This window comes from Tribolium castaneum, chromosome 10, assembly GCF_031307605.1.
Source record: "Tribolium castaneum strain GA2 chromosome 10, icTriCast1.1, whole genome shotgun sequence".
Classification (NCBI taxonomy): domain Eukaryota; kingdom Metazoa; phylum Arthropoda; class Insecta; order Coleoptera; family Tenebrionidae; genus Tribolium; species Tribolium castaneum.
This window is the reverse complement of record NC_087403.1, coordinates 1131156-1146086: the sequence shown is the minus strand read 5'-3', so window position 1 is coordinate 1146086 and position 14931 is coordinate 1131156. Positions and strand designations below refer to the sequence as shown.

The following is a 14931-nucleotide window of genomic DNA, read 5'->3' as shown; positions in this document are numbered from 1 at the left end:
TCCGCCGAATCTTGCTTAATCCAATTACTGCTATATAATCGGATGGACAGCTGTGTCTAAAAATGTGATTTCCACATTGAAAAATTCGCTGATGTGATTTATCTGTTGGATATTCGAGTATTAACCCCCTTTTCGTCTGGTGAAATATGCGTCGAAAAATCCGGCAAATATTTGAGTGTTCAGCTAAAATTGGAGGATCCCGAGTAATTGTCGCATTATGTAATTTTTAGGCCGGTTTCAGTGGCGCAATAAATTAAAACGTGCACTTATTACCAAGACGTCGGTTTAACTCGGAGATAATCGGTTGATGATGGCCGATGGTGAAGTTGCCTCGGCACCCCTTTGCTTATCTTATTTACGCCACAACTGCTAAATTATCTAATCAAAACCGAGATTTTCGATCATCCGGACGCGGAAACTTCGATTTTACCCACTTCGCACCCCTGGAATATATCCTGATATTGTAATGAGTCCTTCAGGATGCCGGCGTTTCCACCTGCGACGAAATTAGATAGCACAATACGAAATTTCCACCCTCCAACGGGGAGTCAAAAGCGCTGCGTTTTTGCACCGAAAACGTTTCGAAATTTCGTTATCGTGGTGAAAAAGTGGAAAAACATCCAAGGAATGCTTACACACTTCCTGCAAACTCATTGTTTATTCTGAGTGCACATTACTCACCTGTAAAATTTTGTTTTGATCGTGACTATTGAGCTTTGGGACAGCCTGTATAGTCCGCAAATGACAAGACAAATAGAAATACAATTCATTACTACTTCAAATTAATAGCACGCCATATTATAATTTAGTTAGCGATACATTTTATACATTACACCAACATAAATTTTTGTTTTAACATGCATCAAAGTTTCGGAGTTGCGTGTGTTTTCTCCTATTAGTCGACGAAAATTTAGTCCATATGTGCGTCACGACTTCGGTAAAAAGTAACTTTTTAATTATAGTGGGTACATATAAGCCAATTACTGCTGAACAATACTCAGCAAAAGAGAAAATTGAAATTATAAAAATGAAAAAATAGCGGGGTGTAGAAAGATATTCTATTTCGATTATCAATTTTTGAGGCCTAGGTACTGACCCAGATTGATTTCGAAATATATTTCGAGTTTTGCTTTCTTATACGTTGTTTTATTTGAAAATTGTAAAATGCAAACAAAAAATAACTCCTAATAATGGCATAAAATATACAAATAATCATACATTCTTAAACTTTACTTTACAACAAATTTTTGAAATTGTAGTTTTTATTGATATGAAATTTCTTTTTATTTATTTGTCTTTAAGACTGTTAAGAAAAATTCGACTTAAGAAGTTTCTAGGTATCAAGGGACAATTACATTGATTTCTATTAGTGTATTGGACCAGCCAATCACTTCGACTTATATTTCGTTATAATAAAAGTTCGACTTATCAAGGTTCCACTGTGCTTTGGTCTGGATATGAATAGTCATTTTTCGTAACTGGTTCTTAGTCTTTCTGTGAGTTTCTGAAAAAAATTGCCACAACTTCTTCACCATTTTTTGATAAAATTCTAAACAATGTTCGCTTAGATGTTGTAGGAAAAATGCGTAAATAATGTGTTATCGATTTGGTTATTCTTGCGTTTGTAAGGTCTGAGAATTAAAATTTATGGAGCTGCAGGCTATTAATGAAAAGTCGCCGGTTGGGTTGTGGGTCCTTTTGGAGCGCGTATGGTTTTTCTGGAAGTGGTTTTTCCGGGAGGTTGATTTATTGCGGGTTTATCGGCGAGATTTCGTAATTAAGCGTAAACTATTATAGTTAATTTATGTATAAATATTGAATGGGTTTAATTAAAGTGGGCAAGGGGTGATTAATCGTGGAAAGCGGCTCCCAGTTACTTTTCCATTTGGTCATAATTCGGTCGTAACTCGTTGAAAAAAGCGGTTTATTTATGTCTCCGAGTCTCAACATTTCATTGCAATAATCCAATTTTATCGGAAAAGTCGAGTCAAGTACTTTGTACATAGCTGTACATAATGTAGAATTGACGTAAACCGTCCATAAATTGCTCCCGAGGCCGAAAAAATGATTCGGGAGGGATAAACGGCTGACATCGAGCAGATTTGGGCAATTAACACGTCCGTATCCCCGATTTTTCTTCGGATTGTTATGCAAACAGTTAATTAAAGGGTACGGCTTGAGGCACGTCGGGCCAATAGGAATCCATAAAACATGTCCGGAGGTGTATTGACAGACCGAAATTCAATTTGATCGCTTGTCTTTTTCGCTAAAGTAATTGTTTAATTGGGTTAATAACGAACGAGGGAACCCTCAACCGCTTCCTTCCATCAACAAGTTAGATGCGGGATGAATTATTTCAAAAATAAAGCAAGAAAATTGCTTAAATGATCGAACCGAAAATTGCCAAAGCTTCGAAAAATTTACGAAACTCGTGTAACTTTTAACATTATAACCTAAAACTGTTACAAAGTAACAGCAGGTTCAAAAGTAGCAAAAAGCGGATATATATGTAGGACGCTTTGCAGAAGGCTGTACTCAGTTTGAGGTAAATCAATATCCAGCGCACGAGGACGCGAGTTGAGTTTGAGTTCCTCACTATTACTACGTTGCCCGTCTACGTTACGTTAAAGCCTTTGCATTACTCAAATTAAAAACGCCAATTAGCACTCGCTAAATCGACCAGCAGCCCCGAAACCAATTATTGAAAATTATTGATTCTTCGCAACGTAAACAAACTTCTTTCTATACTTATTGTAACCAATAGATTGAATAATTTAATTGAGGAATCGATGGAAATTTATATAAACGTTACATTCTTTGGTGCTTTTGTCTACCGAATGAATAATAGCAGGCCCATTATGGATCCTTGTAGTGGCCATACCTGAAATTAAGTGCAGAATAGCTTTTGTCATGAGGCAAAACTCGTTTCAAAGTACTACATAAAGCATTAAATTAGTTCTGTCGCCAACAAGGAACTTGTATTTTAATTTTGACAAATTCGGAAATTGGCACCAGCGCTGCGATTGGACAGCTGCTTGAATCAATTTGTGGGTCAAAGAAAAATAATTAAATAAACTTCCAAAGTTAGATAAAAGTAAGAGTTATATCTATGAGACAACGTGTGCCAAATCTGATATTGTAACATATATCAAAGCGTCGTTTAAGTGGAAATGGCTTGCGATTTTAATAAAAGTTTTAACCGCGAATCTGTACAGCTCGCCGGTGTGATTGTTTTATGCATGGGCTTGAGCATTAGAAAGGTTCATTAGGAGTGACATAATAAAAAGGCAATCATCATTTGTTCGTAATTTCGATCCCGCGATAAGTTTATTTCGAATTTTGGCGCCACCTCTAGTGGGCGATAATTCTAGTTTTTAGCTTTATGGTTTTGTCAGGTAATAATTGGCTGACGTAACTTCCGACTCCTGTGGGGCTAAGGGATGAATAATGGCTCGACTATTGTCATAAAACATAAAGTTACGCTTACCTCCTCTTTAATTGCGATTTGTTACACCGAATCCAACACCTGATTCAAAAATCGCAAACTTACAACCGCAACTCGCGTTCAATTTTATTCAAGATCCCTGATATGAAAAATGATATCACGTGATCACTTAATTAGAATGTGCTTTAGTTTTGTTCCAAGACTGATGTTGCGTGCCGCTTTATTTCGTGTTTTATAGCATTGTTTCTTTTACCTTATAACGGCCACAATCAGAAGCGCAACTTGTTTACTTTTATTATACACCTAAGTGATATGCCTCTCTATATCACCGACTTCCACAAAATATTCTCTTCTTTCAAAACAACCGGCCGGCGGAAAAACACTTGACTCATCTTCGATGCTGAAGGAAAATTTTGAAAGCGAGCTCGCTATCACTTTTTATTATTCATTAGCAGCCGCATGAAGGAATTTGAGGATCGGAAGTGAATTAGTCCACCGCAGACATGCTAAAGCCGGAATTCAGGTGTGAAAGTCGCTTCTCTTTATTCAAAACAGTAGACAAGAAAATTGCTCGAAAATTTAAATCCAGCTGTATTGTTGCGTTTTTTTGGGCGTTTTGGCCGCGATCTTCGGAGAGGAAGAGGTTTTCGGTTGAGGAAGCTCCGGAGTTGTCGCGGTTTCGAATGCGGAAATGGTTTGAACGCGTGGTCAAACCGAAGATCCGTTGCAGGTGGTTAAGTTTAGGGCAGTGGCGCCGCATCGGCTAACACCTCTGCACACGAAACAGGTACTTAAATCCAATCCGCATTCCACGTAGGTATGGTACTACCTTAATCCAATCCCCTCTATCTAAGAGAGTAGAGGCTGAATACCGCTATGCTATTCCGCACTTTTTACCTGTCAGTACCCACTCAGTAAAGGCACTGAGCGAAAGCGGCGCGTGAAACGAAATGTTTGATTTGTAGTCGATTTGGACTCCTCGTGAGTGGCTTGTGTGTGGTGAGCTCGGCAATTTTGGGAATTCTGCCCTTGGTGCGACCAGGAGTTACGCTTCGCTGCGACTTGAGGAACCAAGGCGGAAGAACTGCGCTTTGTACTGTGGAAGACACTTTTGATGGCACTTGCTACATGTAAGAACGCTCACTAAATTTTGGGCCTTCGGCCCTCATAACCCAGAAACGGCCAAAACTCATGTGAAGTGTGATAGTTTACAGTTTTGACCACAAATTAGTGCAATTAATTTCACAAAAAATTTATATCCCGGCTAACGGAGAACGGTAATAATTTGCCGACTGAAATGACCCTGCACACCAAAATCAGGCGTGAAAAATCAAAGAAATGGGAAAGTTGTACACCAATATGTAAAATTGCTTGGGGCCAGGAATGCTTTTGTTAAAAACGAAACCGAAAGGCCATTTTTTGCCTCAAAATTTGGTAACAGTCGGCAATCACATTTAAACACTTCATTAACTTTAATGGCCCCATATTTAACACTACGCAGTTCGAGGAGCGATTATGTTTATCGATGTTTCTCAAATTTCTACCGAAGTCGTGTATAATGCACAATTTATGCTTTTTATATTACATTACGGCCACAGGGTGATCCAAATGCGTCGGACCAACTTTCAAATTCAAATTGCATTTTTATTTGTCATAGAGCTTTTAACTAATCGAATTTTTTTACTTCATTAAATTCTGTTTCGTTCGTTTTCTGTGGATGGTGATACAAAATCGTGAGGCTATTTTTAACAGACACATTTTTAACCATCGTGGTAGGACGAAGCAAAGTGTTGTCATTCATGATGCGCCTGAATTCGGCTCATTTCCATTGATTGTGGCTACCTGCACATTAAACTATGGTAATACGGAGTATGAGTTATCCATGCCAAACAGCGGTCATTAGAAATAAAACATGGAACAGTATGCAAAGCATTCCCGTATCTTCCTTTGTGCCATGCTCGCAGCATTTTAAAGATGAGAAGCTATTACAAAATTATTATAGCAAGAATACTTCCTTTACCGTGATCTTGACCTTTAAATCTAACCGTAACTCGAAACAAATTTATGTAAAATAAGATCCCGCGATGGTTTTGGTGAAGTGTCATTCACTTTCAAACTTGGGTGAAGATGCCATGAGAATTACTTTCGAAAAAACTTTGACCTCTATTTGGGAGCTGAACGTATGGATTTTTCAATGGCTGCGTGCAGTACAGTTAATGTTAATTAAAATACATTCATAATTGAATCACATTTACGCTGCATAATATTTAGAACAAAACGTTTTTGCCGGGGAATTGTGTCAAATTTGAGGAAAGCGGCTGAAAAATTGATGCCCGCCTTGCAAAACGGAGATAACTCTGATATGCAAAATAGAAAGTATTGTCTTGTAATTATAGAACAATGACTTTCGTAATAATAATTATTCGGGGTTGATCGTGCGTGAGGCCTTTAATTTTAATTGCTAAACAAAATAAGCGCTCCTAATTTGTCACCCATAAGGAAAAATTCCGAATTTGCATGAAAGTACACACGACAAAACTGACCTGGATCTGGTAGAAATTTTATGGGCACCGGATTCAATGTTATCGATATGCACATACAGGTGGATTGAAAGTTTCACTTTCGTCAAAAAACTCGCGTTACCGCGCGGCGAGATTAGTGCTAATTTCGCAAAAAATGTTTAATTTGCCAAACAAAAGAGGCACCATCTGTTTGTCTTTACGTCAACAACCTCTGAGACATTAGAACCGTTAAAATCAATGTTGCGACAAATTAATAAACGCCAATGGTGGGCAAACTATTTATTTTGTACATTAACGGAACAATCCTAATTAACAGCAAGTGTTTGCAACATTTTCCCAAAAACTGCACGATTTCATTAAAATGTAAAGCTTGTTTCATTGATATAAAAAACCTTGAACTTGTAAATGCATTGTGAAAGTTTAAGTGGTGTCTAAGTCTGGTGCTAAACTAATTTAACCACTTTTGGCGTTTAGCTCTTTTGATTTTTGTTTGAACTTTCTCGACCGGTTATCATGTAATTACAATAATTTCAAGTAAATCAGATTTTTGCGGGGCAAAATAGGCCTTGCAAAAGAAATAAATCGAATTTCTCGAACTTTCGCGCTGAGACAATTAAGCTGAATATAAAGGGCGTGTCACTTGTAATTTCTCAGCCGTTTTAATAAAAAAGCAAACTGGAACATAAGTGAAGTCGATAAGAAAGATGCTTTAATTTGGGCCATAAGATGCCTCCAAATACTCTCACTTAAAGGTGTGTCTGCCTAAGGTAACAAATGAAAGTTCCAAAATATGTGACCCACATTAATCGATCTAATGATTTTTTTATGGTGTAAAGATCAATTTCACTTTTCGGAAAAAATAATGGGGGCCTGGATGCAGTTCGGCTTTTGGAGGTAAAAGTGAAGAAAGTGGGCTTCCGGTGCCCAACCTCCCGGTTGTGGCCCACCTGTTTATTTGACGCGAGGTATAATTGAATTAGTCTGCATATGAATTAGCAAACACGATGGCATGACGTGTGCGGTTGTAATTATCGTAATTATTGCATTCTTTGTGTGCGCATTTGATAAGATTTTGTTTATCCTTGCCGCCACCGGCAGCCGCTTAATTGAGTGAATATTTGTCGGAGATAATTTCTCTTCCCATTATTGACCTCGATTTTGGATCAATGGAGGTACAGATTGCATCGATGAAGGGCCTTTCTCTTGTGTTTTCGTTCCGGCGACTTGTCTCGCCATTAATTAGCTGAAAGTTTTTGAAAATTTTGACAAATGCGTCGTGTTAACATTAACGGTTCTTGCGATTTATGGAGCGGAGGAACTTTGCAAGTTAAACAAAGGCGGAGTTGCGAATCGCAGCGCGAATCTCAGAATTGTTTAAGGTTTTTTGAAAATTTGCCTGAATTTGAGATAAAATCTCGCTGGAAACTTTCATTATTGGCGGCTTGGGAGACAATAAGACGTAGGTATTTTCAACGAGAATGACCGCATATTTTCCCGTTAAATAGTTGTTAACGTCTGCAATTGGTAAACGAGGCTAGTTATACATTGCCTTCGACTTCTTTATACGGTGTGTTATACACATCACTTTCTACTCCAAGGCTATACAGGGACCTGTTTCAGCTGGGATCAGAATGCCATCAGCTGGCTAGAAATTTTTGTCATAAATTTTGTATTTCTCTGATGTAACGCTAATTTGTTCACACGGTTGCCTCACTTTCTGAGAATTTTCAAATAATGAAATTATAATTACTTTACTTGCACTTCTTTCGGTTAGTTGTTACGAAACAAGGATAATTGTAGAAATTGCTGATGGAAAATATACAATAATGTTGCTCTATTTAGCATTCATGCAACAACTTATACGCCGACCGGTAAAATATAGATTGAAGGAAATTCATAAATAATTTCTTGCATCACTGATTGCATGACATGTGTATTAAAACCTAACATACTTAGCTAATTGAAAGACATGCTCGCAGGTTTAATCCAGAATTTTACATATCATCGGCCGCAAATTCGAAGAATTTCTAATTAGTAACCTCCGCTTTTCAAACGCTTCAATTCGGCTAAAATCCGGTAATCCTGTTACTCACAAATGCGCGAATTTTTCAACCCAGATTCGTTATGCTATGTTGACAATGAAATTAATTAATGTGCCACTAATTGAGGTGTTGAGAATATTTAACTTTGCTCTTTAAGTTTAAGTAGGATTATGTTAATTAGTGACTGCTACAATATAATAATAGTAATAGAAATATTCCGAAATGTCAAAGATAACATTTTCTGCACATCTCCGGTAATTAGAATTCACATAGCAATTAATTCAAATCTAAAAGTGCATAAACACGAAACGTTTGAGAAAACAAGTGGCTCGATTTTTCCCATCGTTCGGAAAAATTCACACAGGGAACAATAGAACAAAAATAAAAGTAAAATTTCTAACGTCAAGTCAAGTTTTGACGAACAATTGTTCCATACAACCAGTGAAAGTTGATTTATTTACTTAACATTACAATGATTCGTTCAAAACCACCGTTTTACACAATTCCTAATTCATTTTATTTATTATCAAGGGCCACGATTGATTTTTGTTTGCTTTCTCCTTCGTGTGTTCTTCGGTGATATTGCTTAGACGGCAGGTTTGTCTGACTTTGGAACATATGTCTGATTGCAACACCGTTCGATTTTTGCGAATTGTTGTAATTACTAGCTACTGCGACCTTGGTGTCTCTCATTCTCTTGTGACACTGATCCGAAAAAATTCTAAGGTTACAATAAATAAATTGTCACGATTTTAGCGTTTTTTCCTCCTCGCTGCTATTTAGGAGAAATCTGACTTTATATTCGTCACACTACAATGAAGCCAGCTAACAAAGTGAAGAGATCATCATTACAAAGGAGTATTGTTAGTTGTTACCCAATTTGGGTCAGCAAAATTTTTCAAAAATCGCTAAACTTTTACGGGAATTAATGGAATGCTGTAATTATTATGTTCTATTTCCGGTATTAACACGAAATGTCAATACCTCGGTTACACAACTCGAAAGTAATAATTTGAAGAAATTACACAGTGAGGTGATTCTTCCTTGCTGCGACTGCAATTAGGACGATAATAAAAATAGGCAAAAGCACAAAGTTTAATTTCACCAACATAATTTAAGTTATTGCATGAATTTACATTATTGAAACGTTCCGGCTTGAGAATTCGTACTATTACACTATATTGTATAGAAACCGATAAAATATGTTACATGAAAAATATTTCCGTAGTTTCATATAAGATTTCAGATAACTTTTTTCTTATTCTTCTAGCACGACAATAGCTATGTGTTATAAACAAAAATTTAAATAACAAGGTCACTGAAAACAACTTCATAAATATTTACACCTAGCCGGAGAAAAGTATTTTTTCGAGGAGGAAATAACTCGAAAAAGCTGTATAAATTTTTGGCATTATGTAATCATTAGTTTTGATGCGGTTCGGTGGAGAAAAAAGAATTTGCATTCACACTACAGCTATTTTGCATGGCTAACCGGGATATTGTGAGTAGCAATAATTAAAGCTAATAAATGTTGTTTATATGAATTTTGATTCAGAATTTCACATACTGAAGAAGGCATGCCTCGAGCAGAGAAATTACAAGTAAACTTGTAAAAGCGTAAATGCTTATGAAACGAATAAAGAATAAATAAACAGGATAGAAAGTACAAATTATACTAATTAATAAAAACCTGAATTTAGAAAAAAGCCAAAAATCTGCTTATTAGGAAGCTGTCCATCGATGGCTTCCTTACGTAAGCTTATATAAGCTTATCGCTTCAATTTATTGTAATTATCGCAATGGGCGTACGCGCCATAAATGGGTCTTTGGCGTGGCTTTCGGTGTCAGGTTCATGTCGCTTGATTGGCTTTGTTTCTTGCAGAATATGTCGGGATTCTTGTGGAATTATGGGAAACATCGGTAGCCAAACTGGCCAAATCACCCAACGACCGTTACCTGAAGAACAACAATGGGCACATTCGTTCCCAAGGACGCAACCGCGCCTCCACCAGCATAAAGTCCTCCCGGAACGAGACGCCCGCCAAAAACTGCGCCATACCAACAATGGGGAAATACTCCAGTCCGGAGGGACGCTCAGCGGGAGGCACCACCAAAACCGCTTGTCCTTGCGAGAGGTAACACACCCAAACCGCAAACCCAGTTCTTGAGTGATTTTCTAGAATTCGAACGAATTTTCAACCTTGGATAAGCCCAGGACGTATTTGTCCAACCAACGGGACCCCTTGCACAAATCGGGGGCGAGGTACACCCACGCCATGGAATACAAACATTTCAGTCATAGTGCCTATAGGGAAAATGTACGTTTTTACTGATTTTGTGTTCACAACAATATTGAAAAATTGTAGATGAAAAAGTTCGGCTCTGAGCCTGATTTGCGCCATTCGAAGGGGATGGAGACTCAGGACCGGCGGGGGAAGAAGAAGTATAAGGCGCCTCCCCCTCCCGTGGAGGTGGTATTTGGATGAGTTTCGATTTGGTTTTGATTGTTTGTTTCAGGTGAACAAGTCGCTCGATTGGGATGATTCAAGCGGTGACAATGGCCCCACTCGTCGCGCTCGTCTCTTCAAAACGCGGGCCGAAACGCGCAAAAATTACTCTAGTCCTGTACATAATCATAAATCATTAGAAAAACACGAGGAATTAGTCGAAATTAGAGACCGCGACCGAAGTGCGGATTTACGTACAAATCGATTGTCGCTCCCTGAAATGATTACTCCAAACTTCCATCAGGAACTAAAAGAGGTGACTAAACGCCTAAGACACACCCGCGCCTCAACCGACAACACGATCGCAGAAATCAATAACCGGAATAAAGAAAAATTGAAAACACTCGATCACAACATACATAAGAAAGACAACATTAGGCAAAGACTGAAGCAGATGGAGACCGTGGAGGAGAAGCTCGACCCGGTCCGAGGGGACGGCTCAGGCAAAGAGTCCTCCTCCCCTGACCAGTCATCCCCAATCATCCGCAAAAAAGAACAACCCAAAACTTTCTACTTCGGCATGGACGAGACCATGCAAAACGAAATCGTCGACCACTTCGCCTCCAACCTCCACTCCATGACACACATCCCGAAAATTGCAAACTCATCCGAATCGGATATTTCGAGTGAAATCGAAGCCGATGAAAACACAGGTGTTAGAAACGGCATTGATTTGCAATTGAGACCGATCTTGCCGAAGAAACAGTTAGAAATCCCGAGGTTCTCCCCAGCTGCTGCCTGGAGACTCCTCTCCGTTGACACCAACCCGACCGCCAGTACCATAGCAAGTGACGAAGTCCCGGTTTTCATCGAAGACAGGATTGAGAAATACTCGCGACCGCCACCACCCACCATGCAGATCGGGCAAAGGTCTAACAACGACAAATCCGGCGACTCCGGCATTTCCGGGGACGCCGGGCCCCCGGGATACGACGACAGCCCCGACGCTATTATGAACTCCCGGAACAGTCTTCTGGTAAAACCGCAATTCATTCTTCAACAACCACGCTCCTCCGCATCCGGCTCGGAGGACCAATGTTCCTTCGAGCCGGATTCGGAGGTAGCTGATGAAAATAGAGTGGTGGCTCTTTCTTAAGGGTTATTTTTTTTTCAGATACCGAAGGGGATTTCGTGGACGCCGCAGCAAGACCTCGGCGACGACTCCAGCATGGAGGAGGGTCTGAATAACGAAAACTCGTACAAGCCGCGGACCAAATACTCGAACAAACCGCACGTTTTCAGCTTATCGTTACCGCGAGACAACCACTTGTCCGCCTACATGTCGGACAAGACATACACCGGCTTGCAGAAATTGAAGCGGTCAGTGTCCGGCGTTTTGGGGACTCTGGGCAACAAAAAGGACATGATGCAGCCCACAAACCTGAGTCAAGACCAAAGCGACAATTGGTTCTTGAGCAAATCGGCCCCCAACTCGCTCAACAACGGCTTTAACTCTCTCGAAATGAAAAATTCGAACAAATCGGAGGAAAAAGAACAATTATTAGTGCCAAATTCGAAAAGCTCAGGTCGGTTAATGTATCTCCCTGAATTCGACAATAACCAAGACCACCGTCATGCCCGCGCCAAGACAAAAGACGATCTCCGCGAACGCTCCAAAAGCGCCGATCGCTCAAAAACCAATCACAAACTATCCGTGTTTTCGAAATCGTGCGAAAACATCAACGGCGAACTCAAATCGTCCTCGGACGCGGAACCCGAAGACTTGCAAGATCCGCCAAAAGTGTTCGAAGACGCGAGGAACTGGAACCGCAAACCGCGAAGATTCACGTTCCAGAGCACAGTTCGCCAGATTGAGCGGCGAAGACTTGCGGAGAAACTCTCACGGGAGGCTGAGAAGAAGGAGAAGCAACGACTACGCGAGTTGGAGGCGATGCAAAAGGTCGAGGAAGAGTTCCAGAAGAAGAGGGCACGGGAGAAGGCGAACATTCGCCAACAGCTGCGCCTTTTCTCCATGGACGATGTCGCGTGGACTAGTCTTCCCCCCAACTTGGAGGTGAAGGACGAAGTGCGGCAGGAACCGGACGGTGCGGTGTCCTCCTCCACGACCTCCTCCCCCTCACTCCCAGTCCAAAACAAGAAAGTTTACCAAAAAAATAAGAAGGCCACGAGCGGCAAACACCGCCCGAGCTCCGAAAGTAGCGAAGAGACGCGGATTAAAGCTCAAGTCACGCAGGTACTGTCGGAGTACAGACACCCCCAACGGGAGTACAAGGAGTATACCGGGAGTACGCGGTACTTAAGTGACCTGAACGAAGTAAATCATGCCAAAACCACGGTTCATCCACAAGTTACGTGCAACATGCCAAAAGCGAAGCAAGGTTTGTGTTATTTTAGGTGTTGCTATTGTTTGTTTTTTCGATTTTTGCTTTGCGTTAGTAAGATTTTTCGCTCTGTTTTTGTCCAGGTTCGAATAAGACTAGTGGGACGAATTATAGGAAAGATTTTGCTCATGGGGTGAAGAGTACAAGGTCGGCAGGAAGCAGCTATTCGGAGGATTCGCAGTCGAGGAACAATTCGCCGAGGATGTATCATAACAAATATGCTCCAATGACAAGGTTTGTTTGGGTTCGTTCAAATTGACTTTATTGATTTTATCCCGTTTCAGGTTTTAATGTATTATTTTACAGTCAATTAATCCATGTACCTATGTATTTTAACATTCTCATTTTTACTACAAAATGTATATATACAAATGCAAAATAAATTTTAATGATTGCTCAAATCTGTTTTTTAATCCAAAAACCCACAAAATGAATCGGGGCTCCCTCTACTGAGGCTGAGCTAAAATTTACGTGAACAACATTTCTCACGAAGAGATGGCTCTTGGAGTCGCACCTTTAGATTGAGATACGAGAGGGCACTGTAATCGGTTTCGGCTCAAAAGTAAATTTATAATCCGGTGAAAATTCGAAAACAGGATTAATCCCACTAAATTTTTAGTTGTGCCGACTGAGTTGTTTTTTTATTGGAAACGATTTTTCACTAAGAACGAAGCGAAAAATAATTAATTGGATGAATTTGGCGTCTTATTGATTGGTAGAGAAGGTCGACGTGTCGTAACAGACAATTATAATGATTACTCTCGGCTTATTAAACTTGTGAAAAATATTCCACCCTCTTATCACTTATAATTACCGTTGGAATTTAAATTAATGATATAATACCCTTTTTTCATTGGGAAAAACATCGGCTTATATCACTTTAATTGGAACAGTAGAAATAAGATATGGTGGAAAACTGGACAAAAACTTGCCGATCTCGAGGTTTCATTAATATTAATGTTTGTGGCGATTTCTGCTTTTTGTTTTATTTTCCCCACAGGTCGAGCGTTTTAACCAGAACTATCTATTCTCCACTTGATTCGCTAATTCTATAATTATAACAATAATTATTTAAAGTAGTTTGTGGTCAGGAGGCAATTCCTGTTAGGGCCATGTGCAAACTTTGTTAGTGGATGTATTTGATTGTTTTGGGTTTACGGAATGATGTATGTTGTTGACTGTTTTAGTAATTGTGTTTACTTTAGAGAAAATTTTGGCGGATCTGCTTGGCGTGCTTTAAAATTATGGACAAATAAAATAATAATCCACTTCCAGTTTTTAACTGAATTATTCAATCCACGTCTATTGTATTTTTTATTTGCCTAATTAAAATGTTCACAGTTCCGGACGGTGTTTTATTTTTTATCAAATACCTACATAAAAAACAAAACCCGGAAACAATGCTGTACTTTTGAGATCAAATTAACGAAAAAAACACACTTGACTTCTGTCCGCTATTCTAAAATTATTATCACAACGTGCTTTAATAAGCGATCGATTTGATAACAAAGTTTAATTAATAACAGCTTATTAGGTAATTAATTGAAGCATATCATGTTGCAATTTTTCTAGCACATATCTCTAGCTAGGAACAAAATCTCTTAATTGACCTAAATTAAGTCGTCTTCACGAACCACGTAGATATATGACCTTTTGCTTTTGCAATTAATATTTCATTGTCGTTTGTTATTGCCATCGCACAACGTTACAAAATATGTTCTTCCCAAGTATGTGTATTATTGCTTTCAATGAGTTCTAAATGGAAATGCCAATACTTTTTATTACAATTAATTAATAATCAATAATTAACTCACATTCAAACAGAAATGTTTTAAAGCAACTTAATCGAGCCATGATTCAATTCCCCATTAAAAATAAAATAATAAAAAGGCATTTTTCCTCGCATTTTTAGTTCCTCTACGTAAACTAAATGATATTGTAAAATTACACATATTACAATGCAGTTTTACAAATTTTACTGCCCACAGTGACAAACACTAGCGTATTAATTGATAATAAATCAATAAACATCGTTTCGAAAATGTAAATTTGTAATTTTGTATTCAACTTTTT

The 14931-nt window shown here is 38.9% G+C and overlaps 1 protein-coding gene across 1 annotated transcript; it reads left to right on the top strand.

The window, feature by feature from the left end:
* The first annotated feature begins 3987 nt into the window (after positions 1 to 3987).
* Positions 3988 to 13259, top strand: LOC658322 (uncharacterized). The gene is made up of 8 exons (XM_064359405.1): positions 3988 to 4575; positions 9892 to 10144; positions 10190 to 10327; positions 10376 to 10480; positions 10527 to 11492; positions 11631 to 12855; positions 12942 to 13092; positions 13143 to 13259. Exons 2-8 carry the CDS (start codon positions 9917 to 9919, stop codon positions 13147 to 13149), a joined length of 2820 nt encoding a protein of 939 aa, XP_064215475.1. The 5' UTR covers positions 3988 to 4575; positions 9892 to 9916; the 3' UTR covers positions 13150 to 13259.
* The last annotated feature ends 1672 nt before the right edge of the window (positions 13260 to 14931 follow it).

Excerpts from the sequence above, each read along its gene's own strand:
- LOC658322 (XM_064359405.1), top strand. The coding sequence starts at position 9,917 with ATGGGAAACATCGGTAGCCAAACTGGCCAAATCACCCAACGACCGTTA. Across the intron at positions 10,328-10,375 it reads ATAGTGCCTATAGGGAAAAT|ATGAAAAAGTTCGGCTCTGA; the intron begins GTACGTTTTTAC and ends GAAAAATTGTAG. Across the intron at positions 12,856-12,941 it reads CATGCCAAAAGCGAAGCAAG|GTTCGAATAAGACTAGTGGG; the intron begins GTTTGTGTTATT and ends GTTTTTGTCCAG.